The sequence below is a fragment of the Rhinolophus sinicus genome, linkage group LG07, assembly GCF_036562045.2.
Source record: "Rhinolophus sinicus isolate RSC01 linkage group LG07, ASM3656204v1, whole genome shotgun sequence".
In the NCBI taxonomy this organism is placed as follows: Eukaryota; Metazoa; Chordata; class Mammalia; order Chiroptera; family Rhinolophidae; genus Rhinolophus; species Rhinolophus sinicus.
The window spans coordinates 124,700,763-124,715,324 of NC_133757.1; the positions used below are offsets into that span (position 1 = coordinate 124,700,763).

A 14,562-nucleotide genomic window follows, 5' to 3' on the forward strand; every position below is an offset into this window, starting at 1 on the left:
GTCTGAGAAGGATTTTCTGCTTTCGTTTTTACTTGCATGTACCCTAAACATTGTTTACATTTTGTGTTTGGATTCCTTCCTGCGGTTACCTTACATACGCCTGTCTGTCTGGTTCGGTCTGCCTCGAAGTCATGCCTTCTGCAAGGTGGGTCTGTCTGATTTTCTCCTTCTGTTCTCATTTTCCAATATTAGGTACCCACTTTACTTATGTTCATGGCTTTTAAATCAGCACTTCCCACCCTCCTGTTTCATTCTTTCCTTAACTCTGTTTTTTAAATTTAATTTAAAAGGACATTTCTTTCTCGATCTCCTTTTTATATAGTAAAATTCCCAAGTTAAGTGCCAGGCTTATCTCTTCCTATTTTCTGTTGCCCTTTGAATAGATATCCCCTTTTCAATTTCCCATTAGCACCAATGGTTACGTTAGGTGCAGTCTTATACCAAGATAATTTGTTTGATTCTGTATTGCGTTGCATGCATTTTGAAGATGTGAATAAAGAAAATACACTTAATTTAAATGGGTTGGTCAGATTCCATTTTAATAGCTGTAGAAGATCTATGTATTTAGGAAAAATCTGAAAACACAGTGACAATAGCAGTGAAATTTGGGTTAGGAAGAGTGGACTTGTTCTTTTTTTTTTTTATATATTTTCTCCCTGTGGACTGCACAGTGGTCTTGTTGTTCAGTGTTTCTATAACCTTGCCCAGAAGTTTTCAGATACAGAGCATCTTTTTTTAAGAAATGCCCTCAAAAATATGATCTCTGTATCTTGCAATTTATCGTTGTTTTTCACATGATCAGCTCTTTCAAAAGATGTCATGTCATGACTCTTGCCTTCAGAAATTTGAAGGGCTGTATGTGGAAGAGAAATTAAAACCAGGTCAGAGGACAGAGCTATGGTTCATGGCCATGGGTCACAGAGCAGCGTGTTTCAGTTTGGTGACGAAGAGTGTCCCTTCAGCGGAAACGGTATCTGGATTTGCTACTGCCTTGTAATGGTACTTGGTCCTACATCGGGTGTTCACTAAGAGGTGATTTGAATATGTATCTGGATTTGAATAATGGTGTTTCAGATATTCCTCATGTTGGTTCCTTGAAAAAGTGGACATGGCAGAAAAATGGTACATATGTTCCCAGCTGTGCCGTTGAAAGCAGTGTTTGCCTTTAAGGTGCTGTGAGCCCGCTTTCTCTGTTTACTTATACTTTATGATTACACATGGGTGTAAAGCACTGTCATGTATGTCGGTCCATCTTATGCTCACAGCGTTTCTGTGAGGGCACAGGACAGGGACTATAATCCCTGTTTAAGAAGTCAGGAGACCCTAACTCAGCTCAGTGAGAGGAAATGACTCACCCAGAGTGATGCAGTCAGAGCTTGAATATCAAACATCTGGCTTTTGATTCCTAGTCTAGCATTTTTACCACTCCAGAATGCAGTCCTGAGGTTCCCTTCAGCTTGAAACATTTAGGGCACTAATTATTTATAATGAAAAAGAGACTTTGTTTTTCTCATCAGTCCTTTTAAGTAATTTAACTTTGGGCATATTATATTCTGATTGCTATTCAGTAAAGAGACAGGGATCCGTAAGAGACTCTGTTTTCTCTCCATCTGCTTTCCCATCTGAGGGTGGGGGAGCCCATGGGCCGCGATCATTAGATAGTATGGTGGGTGGAGATAAAGCAGATACGCTCAGTGGTGTGTGGTGTGTGTGGTATGTGTGTGGGGTGTGTGTGTGTGTGTGTGTGTGTGTGTGTGTGTGTGTGTGTATAACCAGCAAAGCAAGCGAGAATTTTAGCCGGAATCCTTTGAAAAATCAACAGGAAAAAACCACACCCTTTGCTTAGAAATGCCAAATCACAAGTTTCCTGGTGATGGTGCTGGCTGTCTTCTGAAAGTGTGCCTCTCTTTGGTTTAACTCGGACAACAGCGTGCTGTCAGCATCGATTACTTGCACACACTTGGTTTCGTGCTCTCCTGAAGATATTCTGAAGGCTGGTTGGTTAAACACGGAGGCAGGGCATCAGGGCTCACATCCTTTAGAAACAATTACGGAAGAAGCCTGTACTTTAAATATGAAAATATAATGAAGTTTTTTTATACTCCAAAGACATTCATACTCTAAGTCTTAGTGCTTAAAGCTACCTTCTTTGAAAACCCTTGTTGACAGAAAGGGAAATATATTTTCTTCGTCTTCTTTTTATTTTATTTTTTTTAAGGAGGGCGCAGCTCACAGTGGCCCATGTGGGGATCGAACCAGCAACCTTGGTGTTATTAGCACCACATTCTAACCAACTGAACTAACTGGCCACCCCTGGAAATATATTTTCTTTAATAAATAAATCATACAACATAACATATTGCGACTTCTCATTAAGGACATTACTGCTATCTTTGGAACTAACTGTGTTTCACTGCCATTCAGTTTTACCATATGTTAAATAAAAGTCTATTGGTTACATTTTGCCATGTCTGGGGACAAATCTGGCTGATAAGCTCTTCCCTGGGAACCTTGATGGCCTGTATGCAATGAATGAAAAATTTTCCAGGCGTTCAAAATACTTGAAGGAAAGCAAAAAGGAAGTAACAGTATAGACCCTTCCCTTGTGAACACTAACCATCCAAATAATAAATAAGCTTCTCTGTCTATAGTTGACCGATTTAACAAAGAAAATATTTAATTTAAGAAAATTTGTATTGATTATCTATTTTCATTTTTTTTTTTTTTCCTCGTTCGCTTTCCTGTCAGGATTTTCTCTTACGGAGCTGAATCCTTTTGCGAGTCCCTCTGTCCGTTACCGGGTGGGATAAAGACTATAAATTCACCTTTTCGGACACGGGGCGCAGGAAACACAAATGCCAGATTTCTAACATTTTGTTGTATAAAACAAAGCACAACCGGGCCAATCGGGCATAGATTTTCATGACACATTTGGACAATCATTCACTCCACAAGTATTTGCTGAGCGCCCTGTGCCAGGAACTGCTTAAGGCCTGGGGATCTTTCAGGGAACCAGACAGATGGGGCCTGAGGTCCGGCACTTGAGTAAACAAGCATCGAATATAACGTCTGGTAAAGGTGAGCGCTTGACAACTAAAGCAGAGTAGGAGGCAATGGAGTGAGGGGTGAAGGGCTCAGAGGAGGTGACCCGAGGAAAGTTGTCCATGTAGGGGGTGAGTCCAGTGGAGGGCTGGGTAAGAGTTTCCAGGTAGAGGGAGCAGCACGTGAGAGGCAAATCAAAAGGCCCTGAGGTGGAAACAAATTAGGTCTTTTCCAGGAACAGCAGCAAGGCCGTGAGGCTGAGGCAGAGGGAGCTGTGGAGAAGTGGTGGGCGCCGAGATCAGCAGGGAGGGCAGAGGTCCGTTCATGCCCGTCACACTGACCAGGAAGCCGTCTATGGTGGTCAGGTCCCCCAAAAAACTGTTTTAGGAAATACCTGCAACTGCAGAGACCGAGAGTTCAAGATTCTAACAAATGAGTATATGGTCCAGGAAAAAGTATAGCTAGCCCGCTCCTGCTGTCTTACATACTGCCGTATTTCTCAAATAATCCCTGTTTTCTTAAATGCCCCCAAATCCTCAATAACCACTTAAGAATCTCTCTAATGAAATGCCAGACCCCTCACTGGGAAGCAGGAATTTAATTTTTGATATTATAATTGCTAAAAGGAGAACTTAGGTCTGTAAAGACCTCATATTTATATCTCACATGCTTCGGGAATTTGGGACACGTCTCACTGAATAACAGACTCCGGCTGGGAAGTCCCACTGTCCTGCGTACGTGCTTCCCCAATGCAGAACCCTCACTGCCCAGTGGGTGAGGATGAAAGTCCAGCAGCACTGCTGGCCTAGGTGAAAGGACACGCTACCCCTCTCCTCAAAGGGCACCCCAGTTATCCTTCTTTAAGCAGAGTAGATAACTCATTTTAAACATTTGGACATAAAGTCTCCTACCAGGTTCCCCTGTAGCTGCAGTAACAAACTGTTTATGCAGACACGGCGCTGGAGAAGTAGAACACGTAGCAATGTTACTAGACACTTGAAAGGGTAAGTTTCTCAGAACTGAAATTTAAACCTGACAACTGCTGTTGAAATCCTCACAGTCCAAGCGATGTTATGTCAGGAACACCGGTGGGTTTGTCCGTGGACCGTCTCAGTGGAGTAGACAGCACCACGTACAGCACCCAGATACTGGCTCGTCTTAACTGTACGTGTGTGGCCCGTATTGAGTACAACATACATCAGATGCAGCGGATGTTTGGAATCCTTTCCTCAAAGATGTGAAGCGTGACAGAGCGTTCTCTGTGATGTGCAATTGCAAGGGTACTGTTTGGTCTTCATATGTCTCAGTGTTTTCCCAGGCCCTTCGGCCCAGCTATGTTCGATTACTCAGCACGAGGTTCTCATTTTCCTTTCCTGCCCACTGGATGTGTGCACTTCCTGGTTGCTTGTTACCTTCTCACCTTGTATTCGCCTTAAGAGACATACGCAGTTCCATTTTCTGTTAAAATTCTTAGGAAATCTGTCCCTTTCAATATATCTAAATTTACATACCCATCTAATCTTACTTACAACCTCATAACAACAGAATGATGGGCAGTGATGTACTATCGTAGCCTACACATTCATTTTTGAAATAACTTTGTTGGTTTATTAACAGAGCAACTGCCCATTTATTTTATTGTAAACACTCTTCCCTGAGTGACTTTAAGTTCCTGCAGTTTTTCTGGGAACCCCTTTTCTCTGACTGTAAGTGGGCGGTCACTCCCTCCCCCCTCCTCGCCGTTTTCAGCGCCTCACTAGAGATGCCAGGTTATCTGCTCACAGGACTTTCATTCCCTCCCTAACCGTTGCATGTCCTCACGCCATAGTGTCTAGAAGAGACATGCAGAGGTCATCTAACCCATCCTTTTTCTTTCCAGAGGAACCACATCAAAAAAGCTCCAGGCAGATGGCTAATATTAAAGTCTCCATGTACCTATTTTAATTTGATACTGAACCCTGCGCTATTAAATGGAATGTTTTTAAAGTCTCATGAATGAAGAAGGCTCGAAATTCCTCTTAGTAGTATCGCGTTCCAGCATCTAACTAACTTTTGCAAACAAAGTGCATTTTTTTTGGGCTGATCAAAACTTGTCTTCCAAATTACCATCTTCTTTTATTTGAATTTTTATGGAAACAAAATGTTATCAATTACTGTTCTACTGAGGATTGTCTTCCGCGTACCTGGGGCCAGGAATGACATCAGCATTCTCATCGTGCAGTAAAACCCCTTCAATTCCAAACTCTGATTTGCATGGGCTGCCTAAGCCAGTTCCACAAAAAAAGTCAAATAAAGTGGGAAAGCGAGAGAAGCCCTTATGTAAAAATGAAAACCTTCTCTCTTCAATATAGCTGTGACTGTGGCACTTTATGTTAAATGACAGTTGTCACTGTGCAGGAACTCGGCAGGTTCTAGCCTCTGTTCAGTGGTACCGGATCACTTTTCAAGTGTCCAGGACAAGGCACTGCCATGCATCTGTCCCTTTTCTCAGACAGCAGGTGAGCAGTACTGAATATATCACCGCTGATTTTATTATGATACTGAACCCTGACGTATTTGTTGGGGGAATGAATGATTGTCCAAACATATTATGAAAATATACACCTGATTGGGCTGGTTGTGCTTTATTTTATAAAGTAGAACGTTAGAAATCTGGAATTTGTTTTTCCTGCACCCTTAATCTCCAGAGATGGATGTATAGACTTTGTCTTTGTACTATACATACTTGGTGTTGGAGATCTGGAGAGTGAATCAGTCCTTCCTTCTCTTTCTTCTCCTGGATTCCAGTTGAATATCAACGCAAAACGAGTGTTGCATACAGACTGGTAGATGCTTTATTATGCTGAGCAAGTTCCCAGTAACCTACAATGCAGGGGTTTGGAGAAGCTGGATTTGAAACAACTTGGATTCAATGATTCAAGAATGTCCAGCGGGCCACCTGCTCCTTGGGCGGTTACCCTTTTCCCTCCAATTGAGAGTTGAGTAGATACGACCTGGAGGGTTTATGGCATGAAACCCAAAAGAGAGAACCCACTGTCCTCAGTAAGCCATGAGCAGGCCAAGAAAAGACAAAATGGAACTTGTTTTATTCATCCACTAGTTAAAATGTGAAATTATGACCCAATGGATGTCTGATTGCACTGGTGAGATTAGCATTCTCATATGGATATGATTCAGTAAGCAGGTAGAGAGAGATTGAAAAGATCTTTCCAGCTCCACCCCCACCCCCAATTGGGGAAACCAAGAGGTGCTAGCATCTTCTATGGAAAAAAGAGGTTGGGCTGCAATTATGGTTATCCTCTGAACAATTGCAATTGGGACACATGTATTACAATATACCTACAAATAAATAATCTTGACCAGAAAAAAGCTATCAACACAGGATGTTTCTGAGAGTTGATGGCAACCATGAGTCATCTAGACATCTGACAAATGAAATAGTAGGCTCTGTTTGTACGTATGCTTATGGGGAAGAAGGGCTGTCAATCCAGCATCTACTCAACACCTGTTAATAAGAAAAGTACATACTTACGAAAAAATACTGTGTGCTAACATTGATACTTTTCGTATGGTTAATCCTGACTTCATGGAAAAACTCTGGAGCCTCTTATGTTTCAGGTTCGCGGGAGTAAGGGTGAAGTTCTGTACGTTTTGGACGCTACCAACCCACGGCACTCCAACTGGCTTCGCTTTGTTCACGAGGCACCGTCACAGGAGCAGAAGAACTTGGCTGCCATTCAGGTGAGCTGATTTGCTTCTTACTTGTACTGTGCTCTGAGGGGAGTGAACTAATTTCTAACTCTACTCCCTGTTTTAAATTGATTTCCCAATGACCTGCTTCAAAAACAGCAACTAACTCATAAAAGCAGAGAAATCTCATCTCGTCAGCATTTTCAGGAAAGGGCAAGCCTCGTGGTAAACTGACACCGGATCCCTCACTTTATGAGAATTCTTGAGGGCATGAATTACATGGTCTGATATTGTCTTTGGCAGGTCTTGCTATCAGGCACTTTCAATTCACTCAGTGAATGTTTATTGATAGTTTTTTTTTTTTTTTTTTTTTTTAATTTGATGGCTTTCTTGGCTCGTAGCATAATATTCTGTGTTATTGCTTGTGGAAGGCTTCATGGATAAACTTTACTTGGGTATATCCCCATGACTAAACTTTGAGCTTCTTGAGGGCAGTGTATCAATCAGGGTTCTCCAGAGAAACACAACTGTTATGATGTCTACGTATCTATGTACCTACCTACCCACCTACATACCTACCTACCTACCTACCTACCTATGTACCCACCTACATACCTGCCTACCTACCTACCTACCTACCTACCTACTTATGTACCTACCTACCTAGAGAAAGAGACAGAGAGACACAAAGAGATTTATTATGGGGGAATGGCTTATGCAGCTATGGAGGCTGGCAAGTCCAAAACCTGCAGAGCCAATGTCCCACTTTGAGTCCAAAGGCCACAGGTTGTTCTAGAACAAGGAAGAGCTGATGTTCTGGTTTGAGTCTGAGGATTGGAAAGCTGCTGTAGAACCATGAAGAGCTGATGACCCACTTCAAAGGGGGTGAGGCTGGAAAAACAGGTGTTCCAATTGGAAGACCATCAGGCAGGAAAATTCTCACTCAGGGGAGGGTCACCCTTTTGTTCTATTCAGGCCTTCAACTGATTGGACAAGGCCCACCACATTGTGGAGGGCAATCTGCTTTACTCAAGTCCATCTATTTAAATGTCAATCTCATGGAAAAACACCCTTCACTGAAATACCCAAAATAATGTTTGAACAACTGGGCAACGTATGGCCCAGTCAAGTTGTCACATAAAAGTAACCATCCAAGGTGGGAACCGTGTTTTTTGAATTCGGTATTCCTGTGTCCTGTGATAGTGCTCTATCATAGGCTCTGACATTAGGCTCTGATACAAACTATGAGTTGGGCTTAGGTGTTCCCTTAGTGAAAATTAAGGACAGAAGAGAAAAAAGTTAAGGCAAGAAGTTTTTAGAGTTCAATTAAAACTCATTGAACAGATGATTGAGAGGATAAAGAAATACGATCTTCTGTTGGCAAATTGACTGATCACATGTGAAAATCTAGCTCCTGGATCCTAAATTGCAGAAAAGGAGGCAAAGCTGTGGTTGGCAGAAGCCAGAGGGATGGGAAAAGAATAAGGGAACTAACATTTTTGTGAATATTTACCATGTGCACTGTTCTAGAAGCTGCATATACATCATGTCATTTACTCACAACAACTCTGAGAGTTTAATATTTACTGAGGTTTATGCCAATCTCATTCAGTTCCAAGTATAAAAACCAACAGTGGCAAGAGGGGAAATGCACTGAATTAGGTTTTAAAGTAACCAGAAAACACAGTCACCCAGAATATTCCATTTCCTGATGTTATTAGCTATCCAAATTTTTTTCAGTACAAATAAATATTGGGTAACCAATGTGATTACTGTCTCGTTTTGTATGAACAAATGAAAGATGACTCTGTCCAAAGGGCTGGGTTGGGATGGGAAATAGGATCTTTTGGCAGGCAGATATATGCAAGCCACTTTTTTGGTTATTCATGAAATGTATTGTTCCAACCACAAATTTAAACTGATTTTTTTTTTTTTTTTAAATGTGTAGACATTCATTTTTTTCAAGTATTTCTTTCTTTTTTTTTTTTTTTTTTGTATTATAGTTTCCTGGGGGCAAACTCATTTCATAAGATGTGTAGTTATGTCACAATTTTAATTTACAGGCTCAGTTGAAGTGTTTCTTTGTAAATGTTACTAATACCAAAATTGCCTCTATAACTATGACATTTACTTTGGGCATCCCGTTGTTTTGTATGTTCTTTATTATTGACTTTTAGAGAATATTAGTATATTTAAAGTAGATTCTTTTCTCCTTATGCTTAAATAATAATTTTCAGCTTTCTTCACGTTCCTTTAGTTTGAGAAGTTTTTTCCTATTGGCTGTTATTTCTGTAGCCTCAGCTCTGACCATTGCCCCAACTCTTTTATTTTAATTAAAGTTTATTGGGGCAACAATCGTTAGTAAAGTTACATAGGGTTCAGGTATACGATTCTTTAATACATCATCTACGTATCATATTGTGTGTTCACCACCCAGAGTCAGTTCTCCTTCTATCACCATATATTTGATCCCGTTTACCATCATCTACCACCCCCGTCCCCCCTTACACTCTGGTAACCACTAAACTATGGTCTGTGTCTATGAATTTTTGTTTCTTCGTTTGTCTTGTTCCTTTGTTGTTTTCAGTTTTATATCCTGCATATCAGTGAAATCATATGGCATTGCCCCAACTTTCAAGGTGTTAAGTGCTGAGCTTTAGGTTCTGCTTCCTAGTCTCTCAGGTCATCCTGATTTAAGAGTCCCCTCTGTGCGTTTTGCTCATAATGAATGATCCCTTTAGAGAAGGGGATGCTATGTCAGTAAGTGTTTAATCTCCATCTTTTAGTACCCATATTTGCTCTTCTATGCTCCTTTTATTTATTTCATTATAGTGTGGCCTCCTCCACTTCACTCTTCTTTAGTAAGTGCAGTGTTTAAGACTTTCTTCACAGTTTGTTTTGTTCTTTCTGTGCAGTAATTTTCTTCCTCTGCATCCTTGGTGTTTCTTTCCTTGAAAGAAAATAGGAGCCTACAGATGATAACTATGGCAACTTGGATGGTCCAAGAGGTTGTGTCTGACGTAAGGAGGTGAGGAAGGGGTGCTGCTGGATGTAACCAGACGAAGCAGGGGCTCTGTGATTTTTCACACTTGAATGAAATTAGAATCTGCATCTGTTCAGAGGCACTGTCAGAGTCTTTGGTGCAGAAGCGATGACAGTGCCTCAGCTCCTTTTCACACCGTTTTGCCCTTTTCTAAGAGGGAGACAGAGTGCACAGCGACTGCGTTTCTTGGTGTGGGCACAGTGGGGGTCTTTGCTAGCTCCTCTGAGGTGACATCTTCCCTACCTGAACAGTAGCTGGCAGAGCAGATTGCTCAGGGTTCAAAGGCACATCTGACCTGGGGGCGGAGAGTGTTGTAGTTGGGTCACATGGCTGAGTGTCATCAGCCTGCTGATTGGTGGGGACAGTCACCTGAGGCCCGCATGCCAGAAACCGAGTTGGTAAGAAAAGATCGTCATGTTTCCTTCATAACATTATGAATCCCTCGCATTCCAAATTGCATCTGAAATTTGGGGTATTCAGGAAATTTTTTATTTGAGCTGTATGTCCCAGGAGTGGAGTAAATGAGAACCATTTGTGGCTATGTGGCTTTCTTGGTGGAAAACGTCAATACTTGGTCCAATTTTCTTTTGGACAAGGGATTAAGAATTTGAGGTCTGTTTTGGCAGAGGATTGGAACTCCTTTTTGGAGAGTTGATTATATTTCTAGTTCTGCAATTTATTTGATTTTGAAAACATTTGCTTTGGAAATGATGATTTAAGTATCTGAATTATTGAAGAAGGATCTCGTAAGCAAACAATTCTTCCCACATGCACACATTTTGGAATAATCAGGTGAACTCTATGTTCAAACTTCTGAAAAATACTTCCAACTAAACCAGAAAATTCTAAATGTGAAAGATGTGGCTTAAAATGAACCCAAAGAATCCTTAAGCTCTATGAGAAATGGGTGATTCTTATTAAATGTTAATTTTGTTACAGTGAAGGAAAAAATGCCTACGTAATATTTTAAAAAATAATTTTGACCTCAGTGTTTTGCAGGCTTTCACAATTTCTGATCTTTTGTGATTGAAAACTATTTGTTTAAATACAGAATTATGTCACTTAAAGGTGAAACTTTGAATTCTTTAGACATTTCAAAGAGTGTTCCATAGCATGTTCTTAATGACATAGCTCCAGACATATCTTCCCTGGGACTTTTTGTAAAATATTATCAACATAAATGAAAAGGTGGCTCAGTGTTCTTAGGAAAAGGATCGTATGGAAAACCAGTGGGGTCATTGTCCACTTCATGAGGGGTCGCAGGCTGTAGAGGGCGTCCAAGGAAACTGAAAGGGTACTGGGCGTTGAGCTGAGCTTGAGGTATCAAGCTCCACCCCAGTTCGGATGTCAGTTTGGATGCCCCCCCCCACACACACACCGAGAGAGCTATTTTATTACATATTATTTGCTCTCCTAGCTCTGCCTCTCATGAGGTTGTTAGGTCGGAGTCTTAGGCCGGTTTTCCCGGAGTCTTCTCTGGCGACAGGACATTTCGATGCGGCAGAGCTGGGAGCTCCAATGCAGATTTCCGCAGAGAGCAGCACCTGGCATGTTCTTGAGCATAGGACTTTCTCCGTGGTCGTCAAGCCACCAAGGCCCACAGGCTTCTCGGATAGGGATGCAGCATTCAGATCGCAGTGGTACCAACAAAGCAACCAGGCAACCGGCCAAAGGAAATAGTTTTCACTGTACACCAGATTAGAAATAGTTTCACCTGATTCTGTTTCTTCTCTATTTCTGCATCTTCTTATCGGATTTATACACATGGTATTGCTGCAGTATTTTCTAGAATCTGTCAGTTATAGAATCGTAAGGTGTAACTGTCTAGCGATTTTCTTCAATAATGCCATAGAAATACCAGTTAAATAGCTTGCAGATCTGTCTTTTAATGGGTTATCTTCCAGTAAGGTACATATGTGTCTTCCATTAGAGAAAATTTAAGTGCAATTACAGGCAATTGGTCTCATGAGGTTTTAAGTACCAGCCCTACTGTGGCCATATGTTTCTGTGGGAAGTAGAGGAATTTTATGACTTATCAATGTATTAGTTTTATTCAAGTTGTAGTTCATTGGCAGGGCAAGTGAGTATGCGTAGAAATAAACTCTTGGTGGCTTTTAGTGACAAGATTTATTTGTCATTTACACAAGTATGGGCTGCCGGAGGCTGCACCCCTCTCCGCAGCCCGTGCCACGTGGTGTCTGAGGGAAGCCGTCTCATCAAGGGACATGCGTTTTACTGGCAGAGGGGGAATGAGCAGAGGCCCAACCTGTTTTGACTCTTAAAGCTTTCCCTTACGCATGTTTCCAACCACATTTCATGGGTCATCGCAAGTCATCTGGTCACAGCTGACTGACACTGTCCATGCTCCACAGGCAGCACGCTGAGCCACATGGCAGCCTGGTCCAGTCCTGCCACTGGGAGGGGACTGAATACATTGGAGTGCTATGATCCGTCACAGTGTGTGTCATTTAAAGAGTTTTGGTTTTATCGTTAGACTAATATTAATGGATGTACTCAGTGAATTATATATACATATAGCATAGTGTGGAAATGATGTTTTTCCTGATGTTTATTAGCTCTGTGTATTGAGCTCTATAGATATGATATTGATATACACATTGGGACTGATTCAGAGTTTTTGTAAAGAAGAGTTAAGTGACAGGTTATTAAACATGAAGTTCTTACTTGCTATTTCAGTACATTTCCTTTTCTCCACCTTCGTCCCTTGTCTCCTACTTCTATTGATTGCTGAGCAGGAGTCCAAACTTCCCCCCCTCTCCACCCCACACTAGTCTAGGTCGTTTACATTTGAAAGCCCAACAATTGTTTAGAAGATGATCTCCTTTTCTGTTGATTGCCCATTAGTCATTTTAGTGGGATAGGCTAGGTTTTCGCATCTTACTACCTGTTCAATACAATGCATTGTGTCTTTGCCAATTTCATAATCATCGTTTTTCTTACATCGTCCACACGTGGACCTCAGCCTGCCAACAAGTAAACAAAAACCAAGTTAAGTCACAGACAGACGCAGCTGAAATACCAAATCACCCATGGCTTCTTCTGGAGTTAGATTTATTTGCACACAGTGGAGATTAGTATTTCCTTGCAAAACAAGAGACAGTTACTTTCGCTGTTTTGAAATAGCAGAACTGAACCTCAAATCCGTGAGTTCATGAAATCTATCCTAGTGAGGCATGGTATTTGAGAAGGGACAATGGGCAAATTGTCAGAGAAAGCTGTGGTTTGTAAGTAATGCCGGGTGTTGAAGGCAGATAGGGAATTTGAAAAGCAGACACATTTCCTAGCTATCCAGGGGTAAATGTTGTGAGACAGTGATAGAATCAGAAAGAATTAGACTGAAAGGCATCGTGACTACATTTGGTCCTCACTATTGCCCCGATACAGAAGCAGTCACATTGATAAAATCTTACCACATGATGCCTTACGTTATTCTATGTAATTCTCTTTCGGAAAAGGGTCAGGAATCATTTGACATTGGAAGGTTTTGACGAGGGAGGATAACATAAGGAAGAGTCTTGAGTGATTAAATAAATTAAGTGTAGGCAAGGATGCAATGCAAGAGGATACTTAAAACTGTTGTGGTAGCAGATGAGAAGGAAGAGGCTTGCACTCTGGGCGGTGGGAGTTCTGTGGAGAAAGATCTAGATGACTGCCTTAGATGACTAGAGCGCAGTAATGCGCATGACATTTGTCTCACCACGTTTGTGGCACACAGATAAAACATGTAGGTGGTCCTTGGAGCCTGTAATGCTGTCATTACTTTTATTAGATTGGAGTTTTACCTGGTTTATTACAATTTTCTTTTATCATAGAGCCTTTAAATAGGCATGCTGTGTCTTGGGTTTGTCGTTTAAGTTAATGCTACCATGTTTTTTGTGTTTTTTTTTTAAATTGCTATCTTTTCTTAAAGGCCGTCACAAAATTATTGGCTAATCATGCTAGAAAGATGTTTCAATTAATTTTCTTGGGTATTGATCAGATGAGCACTAAGGTTGATGACAATATTCTGAAACCTTCGTTAGGGGAGCTCTTTGGGCACGAGTGGTGTCCAAACCCTGGAAAGCACTGCGTCTGAGTTAGTTTGAAAAGAGACCTCTCTCTCCTGCCCAGTGTCTGCGTCACATTTTGCTTGTCTTCTTGCACTAAGAGTAACAATTGTATAGAATTTGGTTCACTATTCTTAGTTAGACATAACCCTTTCTGTTTCTGGAGGTATGAAATTCAAAAACTACCAGGAATGCTCTAAATATCATAGGACCCACCTTTAATTAACTGTACTAATGGCTGGGTTTGCTTCAGAGCTTTGAACTCTGAACCAGGCCTCCTTTGCGCAGTATTTGATGAGCATGATCATCATTGCTGTCTTGTCCATGGACTTTTCTTACACTGTTTCTAAAATTACAAAGTACTCTGTTGGAAAAAAATCTAAAACCCTATTGAATATAGACCGTGTTTCCCCGAAAACAAGACCTAGCCGGACCATCAGTTCTAATGTGTCTTTTGGAGCAAAAATTAATATAAGACCCGGTCTTATTTTAATAAAATATAAGACCAGGTCTTATATAATATAATGTAATGTAATGTAATATGATATAATATAATGTAATACCAGGTCTTATATTAATTTTTGCTCCAAAAGATGCATTAGAGCTGATGGTCCGGCTAGGTCTTATTTTTGGGGAAACACGGGATTACCCCTTCTCCCAACCTCACAGTGGTAACTGTGTAAGAGTTTGACATATATTTTTCCAGTTTCCCATGGGGGC

The 14,562-nt window shown here is 41.1% G+C and overlaps 1 protein-coding gene across 1 annotated transcript in view; it reads left to right on the plus strand.

The window, feature by feature from the left end:
* The window catches only part of PRDM5 (PR/SET domain 5), a 120,108-nt gene that overhangs the window by 34,057 nt on the left and 71,489 nt on the right, over positions 1-14,562 (plus strand). The window contains 1 exon segment of the mRNA XM_074338556.1: positions 6,661-6,783. Within this exon segment, the coding sequence (XP_074194657.1) occupies positions 6,661-6,783 (123 nt within the window).